The sequence below is a fragment of the Haliotis rufescens genome, unplaced genomic scaffold, assembly GCF_023055435.1.
Source record: "Haliotis rufescens isolate VD_foot unplaced genomic scaffold, xgHalRufe1.0.p SCAF_14, whole genome shotgun sequence".
Classification (NCBI taxonomy): domain Eukaryota; kingdom Metazoa; phylum Mollusca; class Gastropoda; order Lepetellida; family Haliotidae; genus Haliotis; species Haliotis rufescens.
In genome coordinates, this window is record NW_025963824.1 from 37,090,545 (window position 1) to 37,115,324 (window position 24,780).

Below are 24,780 nucleotides of genomic sequence, written 5' to 3' on the forward strand. Positions count from 1 at the left end.
AATCCAGATGCTCTTATCACTAGGCTACTCAACCGCCCCATCTTTCCACCCAAGCTCCCCAGCCACCAAATGTCCTCAACAAACTAACGGAATTCAGACATATGTGACAATTACCTTTTTAACTGCTCTCTCAGGATGAACAAATGACAACCCACACTTCTGCGCATGTACATGATCTAACATCATTGCACCAGTATAGAACGTAAACCTATTGTACTCCCACACACTATAAGCATTACTCCGAGTCTTGTAACTAGCAATGCACACGAGATACAAGTGAGCGGTGCTGGCACATGATGCCATATCATAAGAAGCACTTACCCGGACATGCACTCAACACGCACGACTTCAGGATCGTTTCAACTGTATTTCCAAAGCATTGTTGTCCGCCGTTACTGGGAGCAGGGTTGGTGCAGCTTCTGGTTCGTGACCTGACAAGGCTGTTGGTGGAGCCACAGGTGATACCACAGGCAGGATTCGTCCATTGAGTCCACTGAGTCAAACCACCATTAACTGTAAACATTGTGAGTGTGTAAGTTGCCTATTACTTTGCTACTCGCCACAGGTCTGTATGACAAGAGGGATCACTTCCACCTTCAAATAGTCAACTTTCCCTTTTTTGTCACTCTGAATCTTTTGCATAGATATAAATACAAAACATATGAGTCAGTTTCTCTGGTCTCTAGACAAGATTGTTACGACACATTAGATGACTGGACCCATCGTGCCCCCTGTTGTGAAGATGGTGAAAAGTACATCTTACAAAGAGTCCAGTCCACACACTGTCGCCAGTGGTTCAATTATCTTTGAAACGTTGAACGTACCAACACAAGGGGAGAAAGCACAGGATTTCTGTGCAGTCTCCACAAAAGGCCCATTACAGGCAAGTCCACCATTGCTCGGGGCAGGGTTGCTGCAGCTTCTACTTCTTGTGCGCAGGACATCGGTTCTTGTTCCACAATTGATGCCACAAGGAGGCTCGGTCCACAAGGTCCATTGTGTGAGGCCACCGTTCACTGGCACAATGAAAGAATATGTATTAATCTATTGACTAAACATTCCAGGTTTGCTATGGACGTCCTAGCTACCATTAGAATTAAAATATGTCTGTATTCTATAGTTACAATAAATTATGTAAGCTGTATTTCTCTCAGTGTACTTCTCAGGGAAAAAGTCAGTGACGTCATGCAGAGAGAGAGATAGCACACCCACAATCGAACGAGTGTATGGGACTAGAGACACAAGTAAACACATGAAACAACAATCACCAACACACGCCGTGCTATTTAAACAACCTCTCACCTGGACAGGGACTAAAGACACAAGTCTGAATCAACGTCTGAACTCGATCTCCAGTGCAGGATTGGCCTCCGTTACTGGCTACAGGATTTGTGCAGCTTCTGAACCGTGACCTAACAACACTGTTAGTGGAACCACAGCTGATGCCACAGGTAGGGTTAGTCCATTGACTCCACTGGGTGAAACCTCCATTGACTGGAAATGATTGTTGTGATTTTAAAAATATACTTTTCATATATATATTGTCTAAATCCACAGCTTAAGTCACACTTAAAGCTCCAATATAGTTATGTATTATCACATTTTGTGTTGCATTAGTAAGTCGAGATGTTCTTTTTAGACTCTGCCACAAATATATTTTTGATGGACACAGTCATATTCATGATTAAATGCTATAATTGATGTGACATGGATACATTCAGACATCAAATGTTCTTTTCAAATGTTGCACAAATATATGTCTGGCGTAAAAAAGACGTTTCACTAGAACTTTACAAAGAGCAAACGAATTGTTATAATGAATTTACAATAATAAAAGTTTGCATTAAAAAAACCTTCCATTTCCTGTTGGGTGCATGCATCTTTCACACAATTATACTTAAACTTGCAATATTTCAAGTTATAAGATTTGTGTGAGAATCTTCTCCAGTAACAACAGAAGAATTCGAGAATACATCATCCTTTGGATCTTACCGGCACAGGGTGAGAATGAACATGTCTGGGCTAAAACCTGAACGAAAGGACCAGTGCAGACTTGTCCTCCGTTAGCTGGAGCAGGGTTGGTGCAGGTCCTGACCCTTGTTCTGCTGACAGAGGCTCCCACCCCACACGTGATGCCACACCCGGGATTGGTCCACGTGGTCCACTGGGTCAGGCCACCATTCAATGGGGCTAATATGAAAGAGACATGACGATAAAACTGAATTCTATTTTTCTTTAAGACACAGCTGTTATCTGTTATCTTGAGATTATCTGTTACGAATGGACAGTTTATCTTCAAATTTTCAGCTCATGAACATGCATTACGAATGTACCGGCTATAACTATAATGCACGTAGAGTACGAATATACAGGTTAGTTTAAATTAAGCTCGGATATCGAAGCATGAAGTTTCATGTATTACGAATGTGCTGCTTGAACGTTTTGTGCTGCATATTTGTGCTGTATTTGATTTCTGACTGTACCTGATTACGCAATATTTGTTACTTTTCTCCGGTATTCTAAGTCAGATAGTGCACTCATTAGTGGACATACTTACAAATCCAATTTGCTGGCTCGTACAGTATTTATAACCAATGTACAGTTACTTGTGTGTTATCCTTGACTCAAGGTTTGGCAATAGTATGTTATTAGATCCCTATCCCTAGATGTTCACGTATCATACATTCAAAATCTAGCTTATCACAGTGTCACACATTAACACAAATAGGTGTTTACCTCGGCAGGCACTAAAGACACAAGGCTGAGACAACGTTTCAATAGTATTTCCAAAGCATTGTTGTCCACCATTACTGGCAAAGGGGTTGGTGCAGCTTCTGGTTCGTGACCTGACAAGGCTATTGGTGGAGCCACAGGTGATGCCACAGGAAGGGGTGGTCCATTGGGTCCACTGGGTGAATCCTCCGTTGACAGCGACTGGAAATATTTCGTATTTCTATATTGATTCAATTCGGTAGAACTAGCATTTACTGAAACTGTTGGACAACAGTCATGTCTCTACCATAGCCATAAGATATACACACTGTTCGAAGATATGTGATCTTAAAAGTGTAAATTGATTTACATGTCAAACGGAACATTGCATAGTTGTCAATACGAACAATACCCTTTATGTTGTGATTAGTCATTTAATGTTATAACAGTTTGGCATATTCTTGTTAGATATCTTCTTACATCACTTACCAACACAAGGAGTGAAATCACAGCTTTTTGATAAAATATCTATGATAGGACCGGTACAGGGTGTCCCTCCATTGCTCGGGGCAGGGTTGGTGCAGCTTCTGATTCGTGTGCGTATTTCAGTACTTCTTCCACAGGTGATGCCGCACGGTGGGTTGGTCCACTGAGTCCACAGTGTGAAGCCGCCGTTCACTAGGAAGTACACGCAGAAGCTATTTACTACAAAGTTGGTTTACCTCTTGTTGTAATACGTGTACATACAACTCAAAAGAAGTTAAGGAGCACCCGATATTTTCATATGACTATAGTAAATCTGCCATGCCACTACAGTAATATGAATGAATCGGATTGTCCTTAACTTTGTTTTCGATGTAGATCTCAAATAATCCAGATGGTTCATTTTACAGTGAGTGAGTGAGTATGGATTTGTGCTGCTTTTAGCAATTTTTCAGCAATATCACGGCGGGGGACACACATTGTACCCATGTCGGGAATCGAACCCGAGTCTTCGGTGTGACGAGCGAACGCTCTTATCACCAGGATACTCATCCGCCCCACCTTTTCAAGAGAAATAATCTGATTTAACGATTTTACAGAAAACATGTCAATGCAAATATCGTTGGTCCAAACAGACTTCATGCGGAATTTGTGATTAATGATGAAATGATGATTCCCGTGCAACTGTAAATGATGCAACAAAGACAAAAAACTTTCCATAATGATAAGAGTCATTGGAGTCCATTGTCCGACTCACTACAGCCTAAGGATGTGATGAAAGTGATGATACAAGATGTTCGAGGGAGGATGCACGTATCCCCCTCCCCCATCCACGCCCCCTCACCTATGACAACCATGTCTACTGAAATGTGACATTGTCAAATTAGGATTATAATCCGAGATAGGAAACTTATAGGTCCATCTGTGTATTATGTATGCTTTGGTGTATGCATTTTACAGTGAGTGAGTGAGTATGGATTTGTGCTGCTTTTAGCAATTTTTCAGCAATATCACGGCGGGGGACACACATTGTACCCATGTCGGGAATCGAACCCGAGTCTTCGGCGTGACGAGCGAACGCTCTTATCACCAGGATACTCATCCGCCCCACCTTTTCAAGAGAAATAATCTGATTTAACGATTTTACAGAAAACATGTCAATGCAAATATCGTTGGTCCAAACAGACTTCATGCGGAATTTGTGATTAATGATGAAATGATGATTCCCGTGCAACTGTAAATGATGCAACAAAGACAAAAAACTTTCCATAATGATAAGAGTCATTGGAGTCCATTGTCCGACTCACTACAGCCTAAGGATGTGATGAAAGTGATGATACAAGATGTTCGAGGGAGGATGCACGTATCCCCCTCCCCCATCCACGCCCCCTCACCTATGACAACCATGTCTACTGAAATGTGACATTGTCAAATTAGGATTATAATCCGAGATAGGAAACTTATAGGTCCATCTGTGTATTATGTATGCTTTGGTGTATGCATTTTACAGTGAGTGAGTGAGTATGGATTTGTGCTGCTTTTAGCAATTTTTCAGCAATATCACGGCGGGGGACACACATTGTACCCATGTCGGGAATCGAACCCGAGTCTTCGGCGTGACGAGCGAACGCTCTTATCACCAGGATACTCATCCGCCCCACCTTTTCAAGAGAAATAATCTGATTTAACGATTTTACAGAAAACATGTCAATGCAAATATCGTTGGTCCAAACAGACTTCATGCGGAATTTGTGATTAATGATGAAATGATGATTCCCGTGCAACTGTAAATGATGCAACAAAGACAAAAAACTTTCCATAATGATAAGAGTCATTGGAGTCCATTGTCCGACTCACTACAGCCTAAGGATGTGATGAAAGTGATGATACAAGATGTTCGAGGGAGGATGCACGTATCCCCCTCCCCCATCCACGCCCCCTCACCTATGACAACCATGTCTACTGAAATGTGACATTGTCAAATTAGGATTATAATCCGAGATAGGAAACTTATAGGTCCATCTGTGTATTATGTATGCTTTGGTGTATGCATTTTACAGTGAGTGAGTGAGTATGGATTTGTGCTGCTTTTAGCATTTTTTCAGCAATATCACGGCGGGGGACACACATTGTACCCATGTCGGGAATCGAACCCGAGTCTTCGGTGTGACGAGCGAACGCTCTTATCACCAGGATACTCATCCGCCCCACCTTTTCAAGAGAAATAATCTGATTTAACGATTTTACAGAAAACATGTCAATGCAAATATCGTTGGTCCAAACAGACTGCATGCGGAATTTGTGATTAATGATGAAATGATGATTCCCGTGCAACTGTAAATGATGCAACAAAGACAAAAAACTTTCCATAATGATAAGAGTCATTGGAGTCCATTTTCCGACTCCCTACAGCCTAAGGATGTGATGAAAGTGATGATACAAGATGTTCGAGGGAGGATGCACGTATCCCCCTCCCCCATCCACGCCCCCTCACCTATGACAACCATGTCTACTGAAATGTGACATTGTCAAATTAGGATTATAATCCGAGATAGGAAACTTATAGGTCCATCTGTGTATTATGTATGCTTTGGTGTATGCATTTTACAGTGAGTGAGTGAGTATGGATTTGTGCTGCTTTTAGCAATTTTTCAGCAATATCACGGCGGGGGACACACATTGTACCCATGTCGGGAATCGAACCCGAGTCTTCGGTGTGACGAGCGAACGCTCTTATCACCAGGATACTCATCCGCCCCACCTTTTCAAGAGAAATAATCTGATTTAACGATTTTACAGAAAACATGTCAATGCAAATATCGTTGGTCCAAACAGACTTCATGCGGAATTTGTGATTAATGATGAAATGATGATTCCCGTGCAACTGTAAATGATGCAACAAAGACAAAAAACTTTCCATAATGATAAGAGTCATTGGAGTCCATTGTCCGACTCCCTACAGCCTAAGGATGTGATGAAAGTGATGATACAAGATGTTCGAGGGAGGATGCACGTATCCCCCTCCCCCATCCACGCCCCCTCACCTATGACAACCATGTCTACTGAAATGTGACATTGTCAAATTAGGATTATAATCCGAGATAGGAAACTTATAGGTCCATCTGTGTATTATGTATGCTTTGGTGTATGCATTTTACAGTGAGTGAGTGAGTATGGATTTGTGCTGCTTTTAGCATTTTTTCAGCAATATCACGGCGGGGGACACACATTGTACCCATGTCGGGAATCGAACCCGAGTCTTCGGTGTGACGAGCGAACGCTCTTATCACCAGGATACTCATCCGCCCCACCTTTTCAAGAGAAATAATCTGATTTAACGATTTTACAGAAAACATGTCAATGCAAATATCGTTGGTCCAAACAGACTGCATGCGGAATTTGTGATTAATGATGAAATGATGATTCCCGTGCAACTGTAAATGATGCAACAAAGACAAAAAACTTTCCATAATGATAAGAGTCATTGGAGTCCATTTTCCGACTCCCTACAGCCTAAGGATGTGATGAAAGTGATGATACAAGATGTTCGAGGGAGGATGCACGTATCCCCCTCCCCCATCCACGCCCCCTCACCTATGACAACCATGTCTACTGAAATGTGACATTGTCAAATTAGGATTATAATCCGAGATAGGAAACTTATAGGTCCATCTGTGTATTATGTATGCTTTGGTGTATGCATTTTACAGTGAGTGAGTGAGTATGGATTTGTGCTGCTTTTAGCAATTTTTCAGCAATATCACGGCGGGGGACACACATTGTACCCATGTCGGGAATCGAACCCGAGTCTTCGGTGTGACGAGCGAACGCTCTTATCACCAGGATACTCATCCGCCCCACCTTTTCAAGAGAAATAATCTGATTTAACGATTTTACAGAAAACATGTCAATGCAAATATCGTTGGTCCAAACAGACTTCATGCGGAATTTGTGATTAATGATGAAATGATGATTCCCGTGCAACTGTAAATGATGCAACAAAGACAAAAAACTTTCCATAATGATAAGAGTCATTGGAGTCCATTGTCCGACTCCCTACAGCCTAAGGATGTGATGAAAGTGATGATACAAGATGTTCGAGGGAGGATGCACGTATCCCCCTCCCCCATCCACGCCCCCTCACCTATGACAACCATGTCTACTGAAATTAATTTGAAAATTCTTACATAAGAAACAATGAATGATTAACGGGATACATGAGGAGGAGACCCAGAATCACCATTCACGCACTAACCAATGCGCCTATCTTCAGCACACGTGTCGTAAGACACGACTAACGGGATGTCATCGTATCTCAATTGATTACATCGATGCTCATAATGCCAATCCCTGGATAGTTTGGACCAGACCCGATTATTTACAGACCGCCGTCATGGTCGATTGCTGAGTGCAGCGTTAAACACACACAAAAAAAACCTTATGGAAAATCGTTTTAAGAAGTTCTGTCTCTTTCTATAACCGACAACTGGCTTTTTCAAAGAATATGATATACATCAAGCAAGGATGTTTCGTAATCTTTTACGTTAAACACAAACAAACAAACAAACAAACAAACAAACAAACAAACAAACACACCAATGCAAGCAGCAAAGTCACAGTTTCTCGGTTCGACCTCAACTAAAAGACCAGCGCAGCCTTGTCCACCATTGCTGGGAGGAGGGTTGGTGCAGCTCCTGGTCCGTGTTCGTGTCAAGTCAGTTCTTGTTCCACAACTGATGCCGCAAGGTGGATTGGTCCACTGTGTCCAGAGCGTCAGGCCACCGTTAACTAGACATGACAAACATGCTGCGTGCTTAGAAACGTTCTGAGAATAATTGTACCTAAACACAATTCCAAGAGCGTCAGGCCCCCGTCCACTAGACAATGACCAAAAAACCCAGCTTGCTTAGAAACGTTCTGTGTATAATTGTGCCTAAACACATTCCAAGAGCGTCAGGCTCCCGTCCACTAGACAATGACAAACATACAGCTTGCTTAGAAACGTTCTGTGTATAGTTGTGGTTCAGGCCACCGTCCACTATGCAAATAAGAAAGATGTTTATTGTTATTTAGATCATGTGGATTAGAGTACTTTATCTGTTCCCCACTACCTTCTGACCAGCATCATGTCGCAGTGACATTGTCAAATTAGGATTATAATCCGAGATAGGAAACTTATAGGTCCATCTGTGTATTATGTATGCTTTGGTGTATGCTCTGCCGAATCTGTAAGTATATCGTAATGATTTAATGTATGCTATGCTCCTTATGTATCAAAGTAAAAGCAATTCGGGAGTACAGTCCAATATACTAAAATCAAATACAACACACAACACTGAATACGTTCTCAAACATGTTTCGTTCTTATCAGTGAGTGAGTGAGTTGGGTTTAATGCCGCTTTTAAAAGTATTCCAGTAATATCGCGGCGTGTCAGCTTAATGTGGGAGGAAAGCCGAAAGTGATGTAGGTCTCAGACCTTTATAGTTTCCGTGAAACCCACGAGCACGGGTATGGTGCTGACAAACCGAGAAATATACTTGAACCGGGATTTGAACCCACCCTTAATCGTATCACCAGACTGGGGTACCGTGAGTATGATTTACATCAAGGCAGATGAATTAAAACAAAAAATAAATAACAAGTTTGCTTTCGTCAAAGAGTCTTATTGTATAAACGTGCTTGCTTTCAAGTGTACATAGAGGTTATCACGCGAGTGTATTTGGGGATTGTAAATATCCTGTAAATAAACATTGTGTTTAGCTTACTTACTTACTTACTTTGGAGATTTAACGTGCGCTTTCCGACTGATGCGTATTTCGCACACGTATTTAGCGAGCCTTGGTGAGCTAAATACATAGTGTTTATTCCTAATACAGGATACTTACGATCCCCAAACACACAAGCGTGATAACCTCTTTATCATATAATGTCATTCTTTTATTCTGTGCTTTCAAAAGCGCTTTCCCTCTCTCACAAACATTACCGAAACATTGCGAGTTTTCCTGGAATGCGCTCATTAATATTTATTACGTCACAGGGTAAGTGATGTATCAGTCGGACAGTGACAGTAGCCAATATAGTTCCAATTGAAATGTGTTTCTTATACAGTGGCGAGGCAACATATACGCAAAACAACAGTTGCTTGTAATTGCCTTTTGCGGCAATCCATCGGTCTGTCTGCTAGAGTAACTGCCCTTTGTCAAAGGGAAGCTACTCTAACCCTAGTCTATGAAACGTCACGGCCACGGCCAGACGTTGTTGACAGTCGGTCTGTCTTGTCATAATGTTAAGAAGTGTAGTCAGATGTACAAACAGCGACAAACCGAAACAAGGTAACAATTCAAACATATTTCGGCCAAATCCAACTATTTTAATTTGTGGAGAAGGTTTCAAACCGCAGAGGTCTACAAGCACAGATATGGCTACTGATCCCGCTTGGCTAGGCCTCGTGCCCTCGCAAAATTGTTACGAAATTTACATCTCCAAAATTACCAAAACTTATAAAATGTGATTTTCAGTATATTAGACTGTTCTTTTGATAATGATAGCAATTATCCCAGTAGTTTATCCAGATTCCCGATGGTTAATTCTGACTCGATTGCCGAATGACGAGGGCGATGCCATGTTTTTTTATAAACAGTGACAGTAGTCCCTACTTGAGCTTTGATATTTGCATCACTATCCGCATATGCCCCCAACGGATATCGTTTTTATCCGTTTTCTTTATCCTGCCGAGAAACCTACCCATTATATGATAAAGTCAGATCTGTTCACAAATAAGAACAAAACACAACGCTGCACACTTTATCTTGGGACAGGGACACTGAGTTTGATTGCCACGAAGGCCGAGAAATACATGTAAACATGATTCAATTCAGATGAACGCAAACAAATCTTAAATGATAAACATGGCTGTCGTCATACAATCTTCAGTAAAATGGTAGAAGTATTTTCTTTATCTGGTAAGAAGGGGCATATTTTCTGTAACAAGAAGTGTCAAGTGGTTTGTCACTAAGAAATACACAAACTCACGAACTCACCCGGGCACGCTGGGAAGACACACGTCTTGACCAATGTTTCAACACTATCCCCGGAGCACTGTAGGCCGCCATTAGTGGGGATGGGGTTGGTGCAGCTTCTTGTCCTTGACCTCAACACACTGCTGGTGGAGCCACAGGTGATGCCACAGGAAGGGTTAGTCCACTGCGTCCACTGAGTGAATCCTCCATTGACAGGGACTGGAAATATATTTATTGACGTATGAAAGAGCTTTGTTATTTCATGGATGCTTACGATAAAGAAAGCTGCATCCAAAAATATCACTCAAAAGAGGTTAAGGAACACCCGATATTTCAGATGACTATACAGTTAATGTTTCATGGCCATAGACATATGAAAACATCAGGTGTTCTTGAACTTCATTTGAATAGTACATTTTGTATATACCTGTTCATGTTACATAAGCCTTGATTCTATAGCATACAAAAGAAGAAGCAAGTATCTTTGCAACTAGTGGTCGGTGTAAGTACGACACAAGAGGATGCACGTTACGTTCCACTCCAGTTGCAAAATAATCTCCAGCACCTACTGGTTGGTGTGTTCCAACACAACGCCGAGTCTCCACAAGATCAGTACAACAATGGTGAACTCGAAATCGTTGTGGTTTGTCAGCACCAGAACCAGCTCTCAAGATTACAGAATCGGTTGAACATACGACACACGGAGAAAGTGTAAGGCAGAGCATTGATATCAGCAAAAACCTCAACACTACCATACCATACTCCTTGCAGGAAGAACGTTGAACCTTCTGGTTCGCAAATGTCGTACAAGACCACGTTGTTTATACATTAGTTTAGAAATGCATCCAATCCGAGTTCGAATCCAAGAATCACCTTCTGTCAGCACTAGGAGAGCATGGGTGGCCCAGTCGTCTAAAACGCTGCCATTCGCTGTGCAGAGTTGCGTCCCTTGGGCATGCCAGAAACCTATGATTGTAGGTTCGAATCCCGGCTCGCCCCGATTATGTTTCTAGGTTTGTCAGCACCATACCCGTGCTCGTGGGTTTCAACGAAGTTGTAAACGTCTGAGACCTGCATCACTTTCGGCTTTCCTCCCACATTAAGCTGACACGCCGCGATATAACTGGAATATTGTTAAAAGCGGCATTAAACCCAATTCACACACTCACTATATTGACGCCTTTGACGTGTGTCCAATGAGTTCCTCCCGGAGTAAACTGATAAACTGATATAACAAACTACTGTTCAGATGAACGTAACACACAGCAAACGCACTACAACAGCGGCATTTAGTCCAACGCTTTCGCTCAACTTACCGACACACGAAGCTTTAACTTCAACGAAGGGTCCGGTGCAGTTCAGTCCGCCATTACTGGGGGCAGGGTTGGTGCAGCTTCTGGTTCTGGTTCTCACCACATCGTTCTTAGCTCCACAGGTCAAGTCACAAGGTGGTCCACTCCACTGGGACCATGGCGTCAAACCACCATTCACTGTCGACAATATACACAAATATCAACTCATCATTAACTGTCGACATTGCACGCAAATATCAAGCCGACGCCCACTGTCGACAGTATATACAATTACTAAGATCTCGTTTATGTATTTTATATGCCAATTCGTGTGAGAGCAAAATACACGAACATTGACATAGACACTACAAACACATATGCGATACCTATTTAAAAGACACTATTTATTTATGAAGTATATAATTTAGTACCAAATTAAATAGAAACGAATGAAATTAGATACTGATTGGCAAGTTCAAATGTCTCGGTCACTTGGTTGATTGTGTGTCATAAACCCCAGGCGGCTTTGGGTGTGGTTCATGGTATCGATCACTGGTTTATCGACTCGACTTTTCACAGACCTCAGTCATACAGCAGGAATATTGCTGCGACGTATTAGTGTGGCTATAAACAATAAACAAACAAAGAAAAACTGTGTAAGCAGCCAGTTTATAACGGTGCATCCTACCAACACAAGCTGGGAAGAAACAGGTTTTCTGCAAAATCTCCACCAAAGACCCCGTGCAGTCACGTCCTCCATTGCTGGGGAGTGGATTGGAACAGCTCCTGGTGCGTGTCCGCATAACATCTGATCGTTGTCCACACGTGATGCCACATGGTGGATCGGTCCACTGAGTCCAAGCTGTTAGTCCACCATTCACTGATGAAAAAAACACATTTACATCATGAAACCAGTAAACTGATTAACTTTATTGTTGAAGAAACACACATGTCCTGCAATTTATGTTAAAGATGTAAACGAGACAAGAAGATTTTCCATATATAAAAGAAACATTCCATGGTGTTTAGTTCAACTCACATTCTACATCAACAACAGTAGCGGTGGGATAATCTATTTCTTAACGCACGGCTCGCCACAGGAGAAGTGGAATAACTGTGTAAGGCGAGGCTCGCCACAGGAGATGTTGAATAAGCTAGTAAGGTGCGGCACAAGTAATGCAACACTCATTAATATGAGTTATTACAATAACCTTGTAAGGCTAGGCTCAACGCAGGAGAGGTGGCATAGCCTTGTAAAAGGAGGCCCGCCACGGGAGAGGTGGCATAGCCTTGTAAGGCGAGGCTCGCTACTGGAGAGGTGAAATAACCTTGTAAGGCGAGGTTCACCACAGGAGAGGTTGGATAATCTAGTAAGGCTAGACTCGCCACTGGAGAAGTGGGGTAACATGGTAAGGCAAGGCTCACCACAGGAGAGGTGGGATAATCTTGTAAGGCGAGGCTCGCCACTGGAGAAGTGGGGTAACATGGTAAAGCGAGACTCACCACAGGAGAGGTGGGATAATCTTGTAAGGCGAGGCTCGCCACTGGAGAAGTGGGGTAACATGGTAAAGCGAGACTCACCACAGGAGAGGTGGGATAATCTTGTAAGGCGAGGCATAAGTAACGCAACACTCATTGATAGGAAACCATTTATTAAGATAACTTTGGAAAATGAATGACGCCAGTGAGATAAAAATAAATACATACTCAAGAAAATATGAGTTGACGAAAATAATAATATTTGAATAATGAAAGGATAAAGAGAAGAGAATGAAATAATATCGACCTTGACCCTCAACATGTTACACTAAAACACTCACCTTGACAAGCAGCGAAGCTACACGTCTTGACAGACGTCTGCACTACATCCCCAAAACATGGCAGTCCGCCATTACTGGGAACGGGGTTTGTGCACCTTCTGGTTCGTGACCTGATGATACCGTTGGTGGAGCCACAGGTGATGCCACAGGAAGGGTCAGACCATTCAGACCACAGGGAAAACCCGCCGTTTACAGGTCCTGTAATGCGTTTTGAAGAACTGTATACCATGTCAGGTCTTTGTATACCATGTCAGGTCTTTGTATACCATGTCAAGTCTTTGTATACCATGTCAGGTCTTTGTATACCATGTTAGGTCTTTGTATACCATGTCAGGTCTTTGTATACCATGTCAGGTCTTTGTGTACCATGTCAGGTCTTTGTATACCATGTCAGGTCTTTGTATACCATGTCAGGTCTTTGTATACCATGTTAGGTCTTTGTATACCATGTCAGGTCTTTGTATACCATGTCAGGTCTTTGTATACCATGTCAGGTATTTGTATACCATGTCAGGTCTTTGTATACCATGTCAGGTCTTTGTATACCATATGAGGTCTTTGTATACCATGTCAGGTCTTTGTATACCGTGTCAGGTCTTTGTATACCATGTCAGGTCTTTAGATACAATGTCAGGTTTTTGTATACAATGTCACTAAATCAGCATCATCTCCCCTTGAATCCCCTGGACTCCCCTGCTCTCGACTAGTCACCCCCTGGCTCCCCTGGACTCCCGTGGTCTCCCATGGACTCCCCTGGTCTCCACTAGTCTTCCCTGGACTCCACTAGTCTCCCCTGGACTCCTCTGGACTCCCGTGGTCTCCCCTGGTCTCCCCTGGTCTCCACTATTCTCCCCTGGACTCATCTGGACTCCCATGGACTCCCATTGTCTCCCCTAGAGTCCCCAGTTTCCCCTTGATTCCTAATCTCCCCTGGACTCCCTGGTCTCAACTAGTCTCCCCCAGATTCCCCTGGACGCCCGTGGTCTCCTGTGGTCTCCCATTGACTTCCCTGGTCTCCACTTGTCTCCCCTGGACCCCACTAGTCTCCCCTGGACTCATCTGGACTCCCGTGATCTCCCATGGACTCCACTAGTCTCCCATGGACTCCCATGGACTCCCCTAGTCTCCCCAGGAGTCCCCGTGACTCCCCTGGACTCCTCTGGTCTCCACTAGTCTACCCTGGACTCCCCTGGTCTCCCCTGGTCTCCCCTGGTCTCCACTAGTCTCCCCTGCTCTCCCCTTGTCACCCCTGGACTCCCCTAGTCTCCCCAGGAGTCCCCTAGTCTCCCCTGGTGTCCCCTGGACTCCTCTGGTCTCCACTAGTCTCCCCTGGTCTCCCCCTGGACTCCCCTGGACTCCCATAGACCCCTTTGGTCCCCAGTTTCCCCTGGATTCCTAATCTCCCCTGGTCTCCCCTGGTTTCCACTAGTCTCCCTCTGGACTCCACTGGACTCCCCTTGTCTCCACTAGTCTCCTCTTGACTCCCCTGGACTCCCCTGGTCTCCCCTGGTTTCCACTTGTCTCCCCTGGACTCCCTGGTCTCCCCCTAGACTCCCCTGGACTCCCCTGGACTCCCATGGTCTCCCCTGGAGTACCCTGGTCTCCCCGTGACTCCCCTGGACTCCCCTGGTCTCCCCTAGTCTCCCCAGGAGTCCCCGTGACTCCCCTGGACTCCTCTGGTCTCCACTAGTCTCCCCCTGGACTCCCCTGGTCTCCCCTGGTCTCCCCTTGTCACCCCTGGACTCCCCTAGTCTCCCAAGGAGTCCCCGTGACTCCCCTGTACTCTCCTGGACTCTCCTGGTCTCCCCGACTCTCCCCTGGTCTCCCACGGACTCCACTAGTCTCCCCTTAGTCTCCACTAGTCTCCCCCTGGACTCTCATGGACTCCCTTGGTCTCCCCTGGACTCCACTAGTCTGCCACGGACTCCCCTGGTCTCCCCTGGACTCTCATGGACTCCCTTGGTCTCCCCTGGACTCCACTAGTCTCCAACGGACTCCCCTGGTCACCCCGAGTCTCCCCTGGGCTCCCACGGACTCCACTAGTCTCCCACGGACTCCACTTGTCTCCCCTGGACTCCACTAGTCTCCCACGGACTCCCCTGGACTCCCCTGGAATCCCCTAGTCTCCCCTTGACTCCCCTGGACTCCACTAGTCTCCCATGGACTCCACTTGTCTCCCATGGACTCCACTTGTCTCCCCTTGACTCCCCTGGTTACCCCTGGACTCCCCTTGACTCCCCTTGACTCCCCTGGTCTCCCCTGTTCTCCCCCTGGAATCCCGTAGTCTCCCCTTGAATCCCCTAGTCTCCACTAGTCTCCCTTGGTCTCCCCTGGACTCCCCTGGACTCCCCTGGCCTCCCCTGGTCTCCACTAGTCTCCCCCTGGACTCCCCTGGCCTCCCCTGGTCTCCACTAGTCTCCCCTGGCCTCCCCTAGTCTCCCCCTTGACTCCCATGGTCTCCCTCTGGAATCCCCTAGTCTCCCCTTGATTCCCTTGAACTCCCCTAGTCTCCCCTGGACTCCCCTGATCTCCCCTGGACTCCCCTAGTCTTCCCTGACTCCCCTGGCCTCCCCTGGCGTCCCCTGGTCTCACTGGTCGTACCTACCCACGCAAGCAGACAGAACGTCCACAAACGACCCAGTACAGTTGAGTCCTCCATTGCTGGGAGGTGGGTTGGAGCAGCTTCTTGTTCGCGTCCGTATCACATCCGTTCTTGTTTCGCAGGCAACGCCACAAGGTAGACCAGTCCATTCGGTCCACTGTGATAATCCACCATTGACTATAGGACCTTTTAAAAAATATGCGTACTGTTATATAAAATGCCAAAGAACAATCAGTGTCAAGTAACTGTCGAGACAGATCCCACTGGGCGTAAAATGATTGTTTGTTTTTTTGTTTGTTTGTTGTTTAACGGCGCACTCAGCAATATTCCGGCTTTATGACGGCGGTCTGTAAATAATCGAGTCTGGACCAGACAATCCAGTGATTGACATCCACGCAATTTGGATCGATGACATGCATCAACCAAGTCAGCGAGCCTGATTACCTAATCCCGTTAGTCGCCTCTTACGACAAGCAAAGTCACATATTAGTTCAAGCAAAAACAAAAACAGGCATGGCGAAACCTTAAAGAAATGCATGTACAAACATACACAAACAAATATGCATGCACTCACAAACCCAAACTTAAACGCACGTACCAACAACAGTACGCACGCATGCACGACGTATAAAAACGCACACACAAAGGCTCACACAAAATTACGCACGCACAGACGCAAGCAAATGTACGTACAGAGAGTACACACACACAAGCACCCATAAATGCATGATTAAACGTTACAAAAAATGCACTCATGCACAAATGCCCTCACGCACACACGCGCAGAAACGCGCACAGAACGCACATACAAACGTACGCACGCACAAACAACACAAATACACGTGCAACATACGCAAACAAAAACGCATGCACACTAAAACGCACATGCCAACAAACGCACGCACGCATACACAAACACAAGCAAAATTGCTCACACAAACCCAGGTACAAACGCAAGTATGAACGAAAAACACAAAAGGATTTTGAAGACATCTACCCAAAACAAAGTATAACATAATGTGAAAACCTTGAATCCAATATGGAATCCAAATCACGCAAGCAAAGGTCAAAACCAAAGAACATTTAATGTTAAGCACCTAAAGAATTGGAGAGATGAAAGTTTTAAAGTTATCGGGCCAGCGGTTTTGGAGCAATAGAGCAAAATCCTCTCTAAAAAGTTATTTGATATTGAATTATCTACCCTTGGTCATTGAGCCTACGCCCTTTGGCTTTTTTTGGTATCTGAAACTCAACTGTCTACATGTTCATACAGATTTTGAACAGAATCGAGCCAGTACATCGGCGGAATAATAAAAATTACAAACAGAAAAAAATAGACATGAAATCGGATGATTACAAAAAGGGCTTCAAGCCTCTCAGCTTAAAGCCCTAATGACAATAAACAGAAAGGTTACAATATATACGCCTTTCGGTTTGGAGCTCTACAAATAAATAGAGCGAAAACAATAGGGCTATACACATTTCTTCTTGGATCCCTAAATATAGTCACTGGTGATGTTTTTTTTAAGTCAATACCTTATTTTTTGGTATAAATGAGTCGTGTAACGCCGTGGCAACGCTTTGTCTTGATATACCCACCTATTGGAACATTAACTGTGAGAAGTGCGCTTGTGGATAGTCCATTAACTCTGTATTCATACGTGGCCCCATCCGAAGTCTGGACATTTGATATACTCAGAATCTGAAATTGCCCATTCACAAACGTCTGTATGCGAGCGTTGGTCGTCAATACCGCCCCGTTCTTAAACCACTGTCCTGTTTGGATGTTACTTTTAGATAAGGTGGCCTGTAGGGTGACAGTACTCCCAGTATTGACTGTCTGAGGGGGTAGTCCACTCACAATACTTACGGCGCCTTGAAAAGAATGGAATATGGATATAAACATTTAAAAACCTTATCTTGAAAATGTAGCATTAAACTATCTTAAAAATGGCTGTAATAATATAACATAAAATACATTATTTTTCAAAATATGGCAATAGTGACATAAACATTGAATACCTTATCTTCAAAATCTTGCAATATTGATGTAAACATTGAATTCCATATCTTGAAAATATAGCAATAGTAACATAAACATTGAATACTTAATGTTGGAAATATGACAATAATGATATACTTATTGTATACCTTATCTTGAAAATATGGCAATAATTATGTAAACATTGAATACCTCATCTTGAAAATATGGCAATAATGATATAAACATCGAAAACCTCATCTTACAGACATGGTAACATTGACATAAACATTGAATACCTTAGCTTGAAATTATGGCAATAATGATATAAACATTGAATACCTTATCTTACGAATATGGCAATATTGATATGAACGTTACACTTCTTATTTTTGAATGCAGTTGGAATAGAGGAGAAAGCAATTATAGACGTTAGCATGAAAAATGCTCCGTGACAGGAACAGTTAACGTTGGCAAAGGAACATTGCAGTTTAGAAAAACAAACAAATAACTGTTTTTGGTATAAATGAGTCGTGTGACACCGCGGCAACGCTTCGTCGTCATTTACCCACCTATTGGAACATTAACTGTGAGAAGTGCGCTTGTGGATAGTCCATTAACTCTGTATTCATACGTGGCCCCATCCGAAGTCTGGACATTTGATATGCTCAGAATCTGAGATTGTCCATTCACAAACGTCTGTATGCGAGCGTTGGTCGTCAATACCGCCCCGTTCTTAAACCACTGTCCTGTTTGGATGTTAGTCTGAGATAAGGTGGCCTGTAGGGTGACAGTACTCCCAGTATTGACTGTCTGGGGGGTTAGTCCACTCACAATACTTACGGCGCCTTGAAATGAATGGAATATGGATCTAAACATTTAAAAACCTTATCTTGAAAATGTAGCATTAAAGGTTTAACATTATATAACTATCTTAAAAATGGATTTAATAATATAACATAAAATACATTGTTTTACAAAATATGGCAATAATGATATAAACATTAAATACCCTTTTTCAAAATATGGCAATAATGACAAAATCATGGAACATCTTATCGTACAAATATGTCAATAGTGACATAAACATTGAATACCCTATCTTGAAAATATGACAATATTGATATAAACATTGAATACCTTGTCTTGAAAATCTAGCAATATTGATATAAACATTGAATTCCATATCTTAAAAATAGAGCAATAGTAACATAAACAGTGAATACTTAATGTTGCAATATGACAATAATGATATAATCATTGCATACCTTATCTTGAAAATGTGGCAATAATGATATAAACATCGAAAACCCCATCTTACAGATATGGCAACATTGACATAAACATTGAATGCCTTATCTTGAAGTTATGGCAATACTGATATAAACATTGAATACCTTATCTTACAAATATGGCAATAATGATATAAACATTGAATTCGTTATCTTGAAATTATGGCAATAGTGATACAAACATCCAATTCCTTATCTTACAGATATGGTCATATTGTTATGAACGTTACATTTCGTGTTTTTTGAAGCAGTTGGAATAGAGGAGAAAGCAATTATAGACGTAAGCATGAAAAATGCTCCGTGACAGGAACAGTTAATGTTGGCAAAGGAACATTGCAGTTTAGAAAAACAAACAAATAACTGTTTTTGGTATAAATGAGTCGTGTGACACCGCGGCAACGCTTCGTCGTCATTTACCCACCTATTGGAACATTAACTGTGAGAAGTGCGCTTGTGGATAGTCCATTAACTCTGTATTCATACGTGGCCCCATCCGAAGTCTGGACATTTGATATGCTCAGAATCTGAGATTGTCCATTCACAAACGTCTGTATGCGAGCGTTGGTCGTCAATACCGCCCCGTTCTTAAACCACTGTCCTGTTTGGATGTTAGTCTGAGATAAGGTGGCCTGTAGGGTGACAGTACTCCCAGTATTGACTGTCTGGGGGGTTAGTCCACTCACAATACTTACGGCGCCTTGAAATGAATGGAATATGGATCTAAACATTTAAAAACCTTATCTTGAAAATGTAGCATTAAAGGTTTAACATTATATAACTATCTTAAAAATGGATTTAATAATATAACATAAAATACATTGTTTTACAAAATATGGCAATAATGATATAAACATTAAATACCCTTTTTCAAAATATGGCAATAATGACAAAATCATGGAACATCTTATCGTACAAATATGTCAATAGTGACATAAACATTGAATACCCTATCTTGAAAATATGACAATATTGATATAAACATTGAATACCTTGTCTTGAAAATCTAGCAATATTGATATAAACATTGAATTCCATATCTTAAAAATAGAGCAATAGTAACATAAACAGTGAATACTTAATGTTGCAATATGACAATAATGATATAATCATTGCATACCTTATCTTGAAAATGTGGCAATAATGATATAAACATCGAAAACCCCATCTTACAGATATGGCAACATTGACATAAACATTGAATGCCTTATCTTGAAGTTATGGCAATACTGATATAAACATTGAATACCTTATCTTACAAATATGGCAATAATGATATAAACATTGAATTCGTTATCTTGAAATTATGGCAATAGTGATACAAACATCCAATTCCTTATCTTACAGATATGGTCATATTGTTATGAACGTTACATTTCGTGTTTTTTGAAGCAGTTGGAATAGAGGAGAAAGCAATTATAGACGTAAGCATGAAAAATGCTCCGTGACAGGAACAGTTAATGTTGGCAAAGGAACATTGCAGTTTAGAAAAACAAACAAATAACTGTTTTTGGTATAAATGAGTCGTGTGACACCGCGGCAACGCTTCGTCGTCATTTACCCACCTATTGGAACATTAACTGTGAGAAGTGCGCTTGTGGATAGTCCATTAACTCTGTATTCATACGTGGCCCCATCCGAAGTCTGGACATTTGATATGCTCAGAATCTGAGATTGTCCATTCACAAACGTCTGTATGCGAGCGTTGGTCGTCAATACCGCCCCGTTCTTAAACCACTGTCCTGTTTGGATGTTAGTCTGAGATAAGGTGGCCTGTAGGGTGACAGTACTCCCAGTATTGACTGTCTGGGGGGTTAGTCCACTCACAATACTTACGGCGCCTTGAAATGAATGGAATATGGATCTAAACATTTAAAAACCTTATCTTGAAAATGTAGCATTAAAGGTTTAACATTATATAACTATCTAAAAACTGGCTGTAATAATATAACATAAAATACATTATTTTACAAAATATGGCAATAATGACATAAACATTGAATACCTTATCTTCAAAATATGGCAATATTGATATAAACATTGAATACCTTGTCATGAAAATCTTGCAATATTGATATAAACATTGAATTCCATATCTTGAAAATATAACAATAGTTACATAAACATTGAATACTTAATGTTGGAAATATGACAATAATGATATACTCATTGTATACCTTATCTTGAAAATGTGGCAATAATTATGTAAACATTGAATACCTCATCTTGAAAATATGGCAATAATGATATAAACATCGAAAACCTCATCTTACAGACATGGTAACATTGACATAAACATTGAATACCTTAGCTTGAAATTATGGCAATAATGATATAAACATTGAATACCTTATCTTACGAATATGGCAATATTGATATGAACGTTGCACTTCTTATTTTTGAATGCAGTTGAAATAGAGGAGAAAGCAATTATAGGCGTTATCATGGAAAATACTCCGCGACAGGAAGAGCTAATATTGGCAAAGGAACATTGCAGTTTAAATAAACAACAAATAACTGTTTTTGGCATAAATGACTCGTGTAATACCGTGGCCACACTTTGTCTTCATATACCCACCTATTGGAACATTAACTGTGAGAAGTGCGCTTGTGGATAGTCCATTAACTCTGTATTCATACGTTGCCCGATCCGAAGTCTGGACATTTGATATGCTCAGAATCTGAGATTGCCCATTCACTGACGTCTGTATGCGAGCGTTGGTCGTCAATACCGCCCCGTTCTTAAACCACTGTCCTGTTTGGATGTTACTTTGAGATAAGGTGGCCTGTAGGGTGACAGTACTCCCAGTATTGACTGTCTGGGGGGTTAGTCCACTCACAATACTTACGGCGCCTTGAAAATAATGGAATAAGGAGGTAAATAATTAAACACAGTAACTTAAAATAATATGACAACAATGATACAAACATTCCATACATTATCTTACAACAAATGCCACAAAGATATACGCGGTACCTGCCGTAACAGTTGAAACAAATGAGAAAAATGGTAAGTTGTTCTTTGCCAGGAACAGTTAATCATGCAAAATGGCTCTCTGGTCGGTTAGCCCAGTGAGAAGAGTAACAACCCTTTGAAACAATGATAGACAATTGATATGAAAAGGCTGAAAACAAACAGTAAAACCTTTCAGTTTTTAAAAAAAAACAGTTTATGGATATGTTACAACTGGCTCAACAGAAATGTTAACATACTAAAAATATATTGTCTTATTATTTGATATTTATTTTATTATTTTTATTTTTCTCAAATTTATTAGTTTGTTTATGTTTATTCATTTATTTTCAGTCATTCTTTCTAACACTGAAAACAAATCTCAAGTATCGAAGGCATTTGTGATTTTAATACCATTAGCTCCCTCTGAAGCTGTAAGATCATCCCACCTTTGTGTCTTTTAATATTACAATATCAACAGGAGTCGATCAAAGTTGGAAACTCCGAGGCTTAATGAGTATTGGTATATTTGTTACCAAATGACACAAAGGTGGGTTTTTCTCTATCTTTCAAAATCGTTCCTCCAACATCTTCATTTTGTAAACAGTAATAAGCAATGTACAAAAATTATTTTTTTCAGGACTCGTGAAGATCCCGGGCTGGAATAGGTCTTCAGCAGCCCATGCATGCCGAAAGAGGCAACTCATGGGATCGGGTGGTCAAGGTCGCTGACTAGGTTGGTGTATGTCGTATCCTAAGTGCGTAGATCGATGCTCATTGGTGTCAGAAACTCAATTGTCTGATCCAGAATCGATTATTTACAGACCGCCGTCAAACAACTGGAATATTGATGAGTGCGGGGTTAAACAAAGAAACAAAGAAACAGTGTATTGAGTCCAGAAGATACAGCTTACCACTTTCAGTGGCAGAGGGATGAGTGTTGTAAGGAGTTATCACCCCATGTGATAATTCCAGTGGAAGCTATTTTGGTATAATAAACTAAAATGATATACTTGAAGAAAAAATATAAATACTAATGTACCTTGTAAAACAGTAAGCTGAGCTGATGACACTTCTCCATTTATCCTGAAGCTGATAGTTCCTGCATCTGAGAGGGCGGTGTTTGTGATGAAAAGCTGTCGAAATATACCAGTGGTCAGGATGTTATACTTGCCAGGTTGATGGACAATCGGGACACCATTTCTGGACCAATTACCTTGTCCAGTGATGGTGCCGAGAACAGCGGCCTGGAAGTAGGTCGTGCTACCTACAGCCGCAGTTGCGTTCTGGAGTTCCAGGAGAAACACTGCCACAACAGAAACATAGGAAAGTTAGAGTTATAATATGAGTTAGAAGGTAAATGCCTAAGACCTGCATGATATCGGACTTTTCTCCCACATAAAAGGTAAGATGTGCGTGTGTATGTGTATGTGTGTGTGTGTGTGTGTGTGTGTGTATGTGTGTCTGTGAGTGTGTGTGTGTATGTGTGAGAGAGAGAGAGAGAGAGACAGAGAGAGAGAGAGAGAGAGAGAGAGTATTACATTGTTTCTGTTTCAGTTTCAGTAGAGGTTCATTATATTTGGATAATTATTAGCTGTCAGAAATGTAGTACTCTTTAATGTAAGCAGCAATGAGAAAGTTAGTATATTTAGACGCTCGAATTATCTACAAACTTCCGGAATAGCATGGATGGATGTTTAGGGTGATATAAACGTGGAACATGCTAAGATGTTCTCGTGACACTGGACTGGTCAGCCACTGTGTGGAAAGTGCCGTAAGCTGCTCAGGCTATATAAGTGGAGCGGACGCGTCCCTGTCTCAGCTCACATTTCATCTGACATTATATGAAGACCAGCTTTCGTGTGAAAGTATCACCCGGATTCCCGGTCAAGGCCTATCTGGAAGCTTGACCACTGTCGCTGCTCGGTGAATAAATTACAATCACTGACTTTTGCTTTCACCACTGTTATTGTATTTGATACTGACCACTGCTATCATATTATTTATTGCCATTGAATATTGTTCTACCACTATTGTGTACCGCGATTGTTGTGCAGTAATATGTAATGATTTGTCAACCTAGTTCACTTTATAATACAATAGTTCGCTTGTCACGCCGAAGACCCGGATTCGCTTCCCGACATGGGTACAATGTGTGAATTGATTGTTGGTTTCACACTAATTTGGAAATCGACACGTGACAGAAATTGATTTGCAATTTTGGGGGAGCGTAGAATAGACAGCCAGACGTAGTGTGTATTATATTTATTTTCATACATATATTTATATGAGCCATAGTAATATAGAAAGAGTGAAGTAGAGAGGGAGTTGAGAGAGATCTTTTGTACTGTGCCATCCATCTATGTATGTATTATATTGCTCGCCCAAAATGTCGCAGTTTAGTATGGATACTCAACTCAGATACCGCACACTGTCTTCGAGGTGGCCTAGCTGTCCTATCCCCGTAATGCCGAGTGCCAGGCAGGGTAACAATAGGTACCATCTTTTAACACGGTTTGGTATGACGCAGCCGGGATCGAACCACAGACGCTCTATCCACTAGACCAAGGAGACAGTCTTGATATTAAGACACGTCCGTATTTGTAAATGACAGAGAATCTTACTTTG

The 24,780-nt window shown here is 41.9% G+C and overlaps 1 protein-coding gene across 1 annotated transcript in view; it reads right to left on the minus strand.

Annotated features, from left to right (window-relative positions):
* The window catches only part of LOC124113177 (SCO-spondin-like), a 63,511-nt gene that overhangs the window by 25,602 nt on the left and 13,129 nt on the right, over positions 1–24,780 (minus strand). Inside the window, exons 3-20 of the mRNA XM_048395384.1 lie at positions 23,195–23,458; positions 21,778–22,053; positions 20,765–21,040; positions 19,624–19,899; positions 18,483–18,758; positions 17,529–17,804; positions 15,933–16,115; positions 13,328–13,525; positions 12,196–12,387; positions 11,532–11,705; positions 10,237–10,434; positions 7,792–7,983; positions 3,202–3,390; positions 2,737–2,934; positions 1,993–2,190; positions 1,303–1,494; positions 825–1,016; positions 322–513 (exon numbers count right to left, since the gene is read on the minus strand). Coding sequence (XP_048251341.1) covers positions 322–513; positions 825–1,016; positions 1,303–1,494; positions 1,993–2,190; positions 2,737–2,934; positions 3,202–3,390; positions 7,792–7,983; positions 10,237–10,434; positions 11,532–11,705; positions 12,196–12,387; positions 13,328–13,525; positions 15,933–16,115; positions 17,529–17,804; positions 18,483–18,758; positions 19,624–19,899; positions 20,765–21,040; positions 21,778–22,053; positions 23,195–23,458 — 3,942 coding nt within the window. The remainder of the gene's footprint in view (positions 1–321; positions 514–824; positions 1,017–1,302; positions 1,495–1,992; positions 2,191–2,736; positions 2,935–3,201; positions 3,391–7,791; positions 7,984–10,236; positions 10,435–11,531; positions 11,706–12,195; positions 12,388–13,327; positions 13,526–15,932; positions 16,116–17,528; positions 17,805–18,482; positions 18,759–19,623; positions 19,900–20,764; positions 21,041–21,777; positions 22,054–23,194; positions 23,459–24,780) is intronic.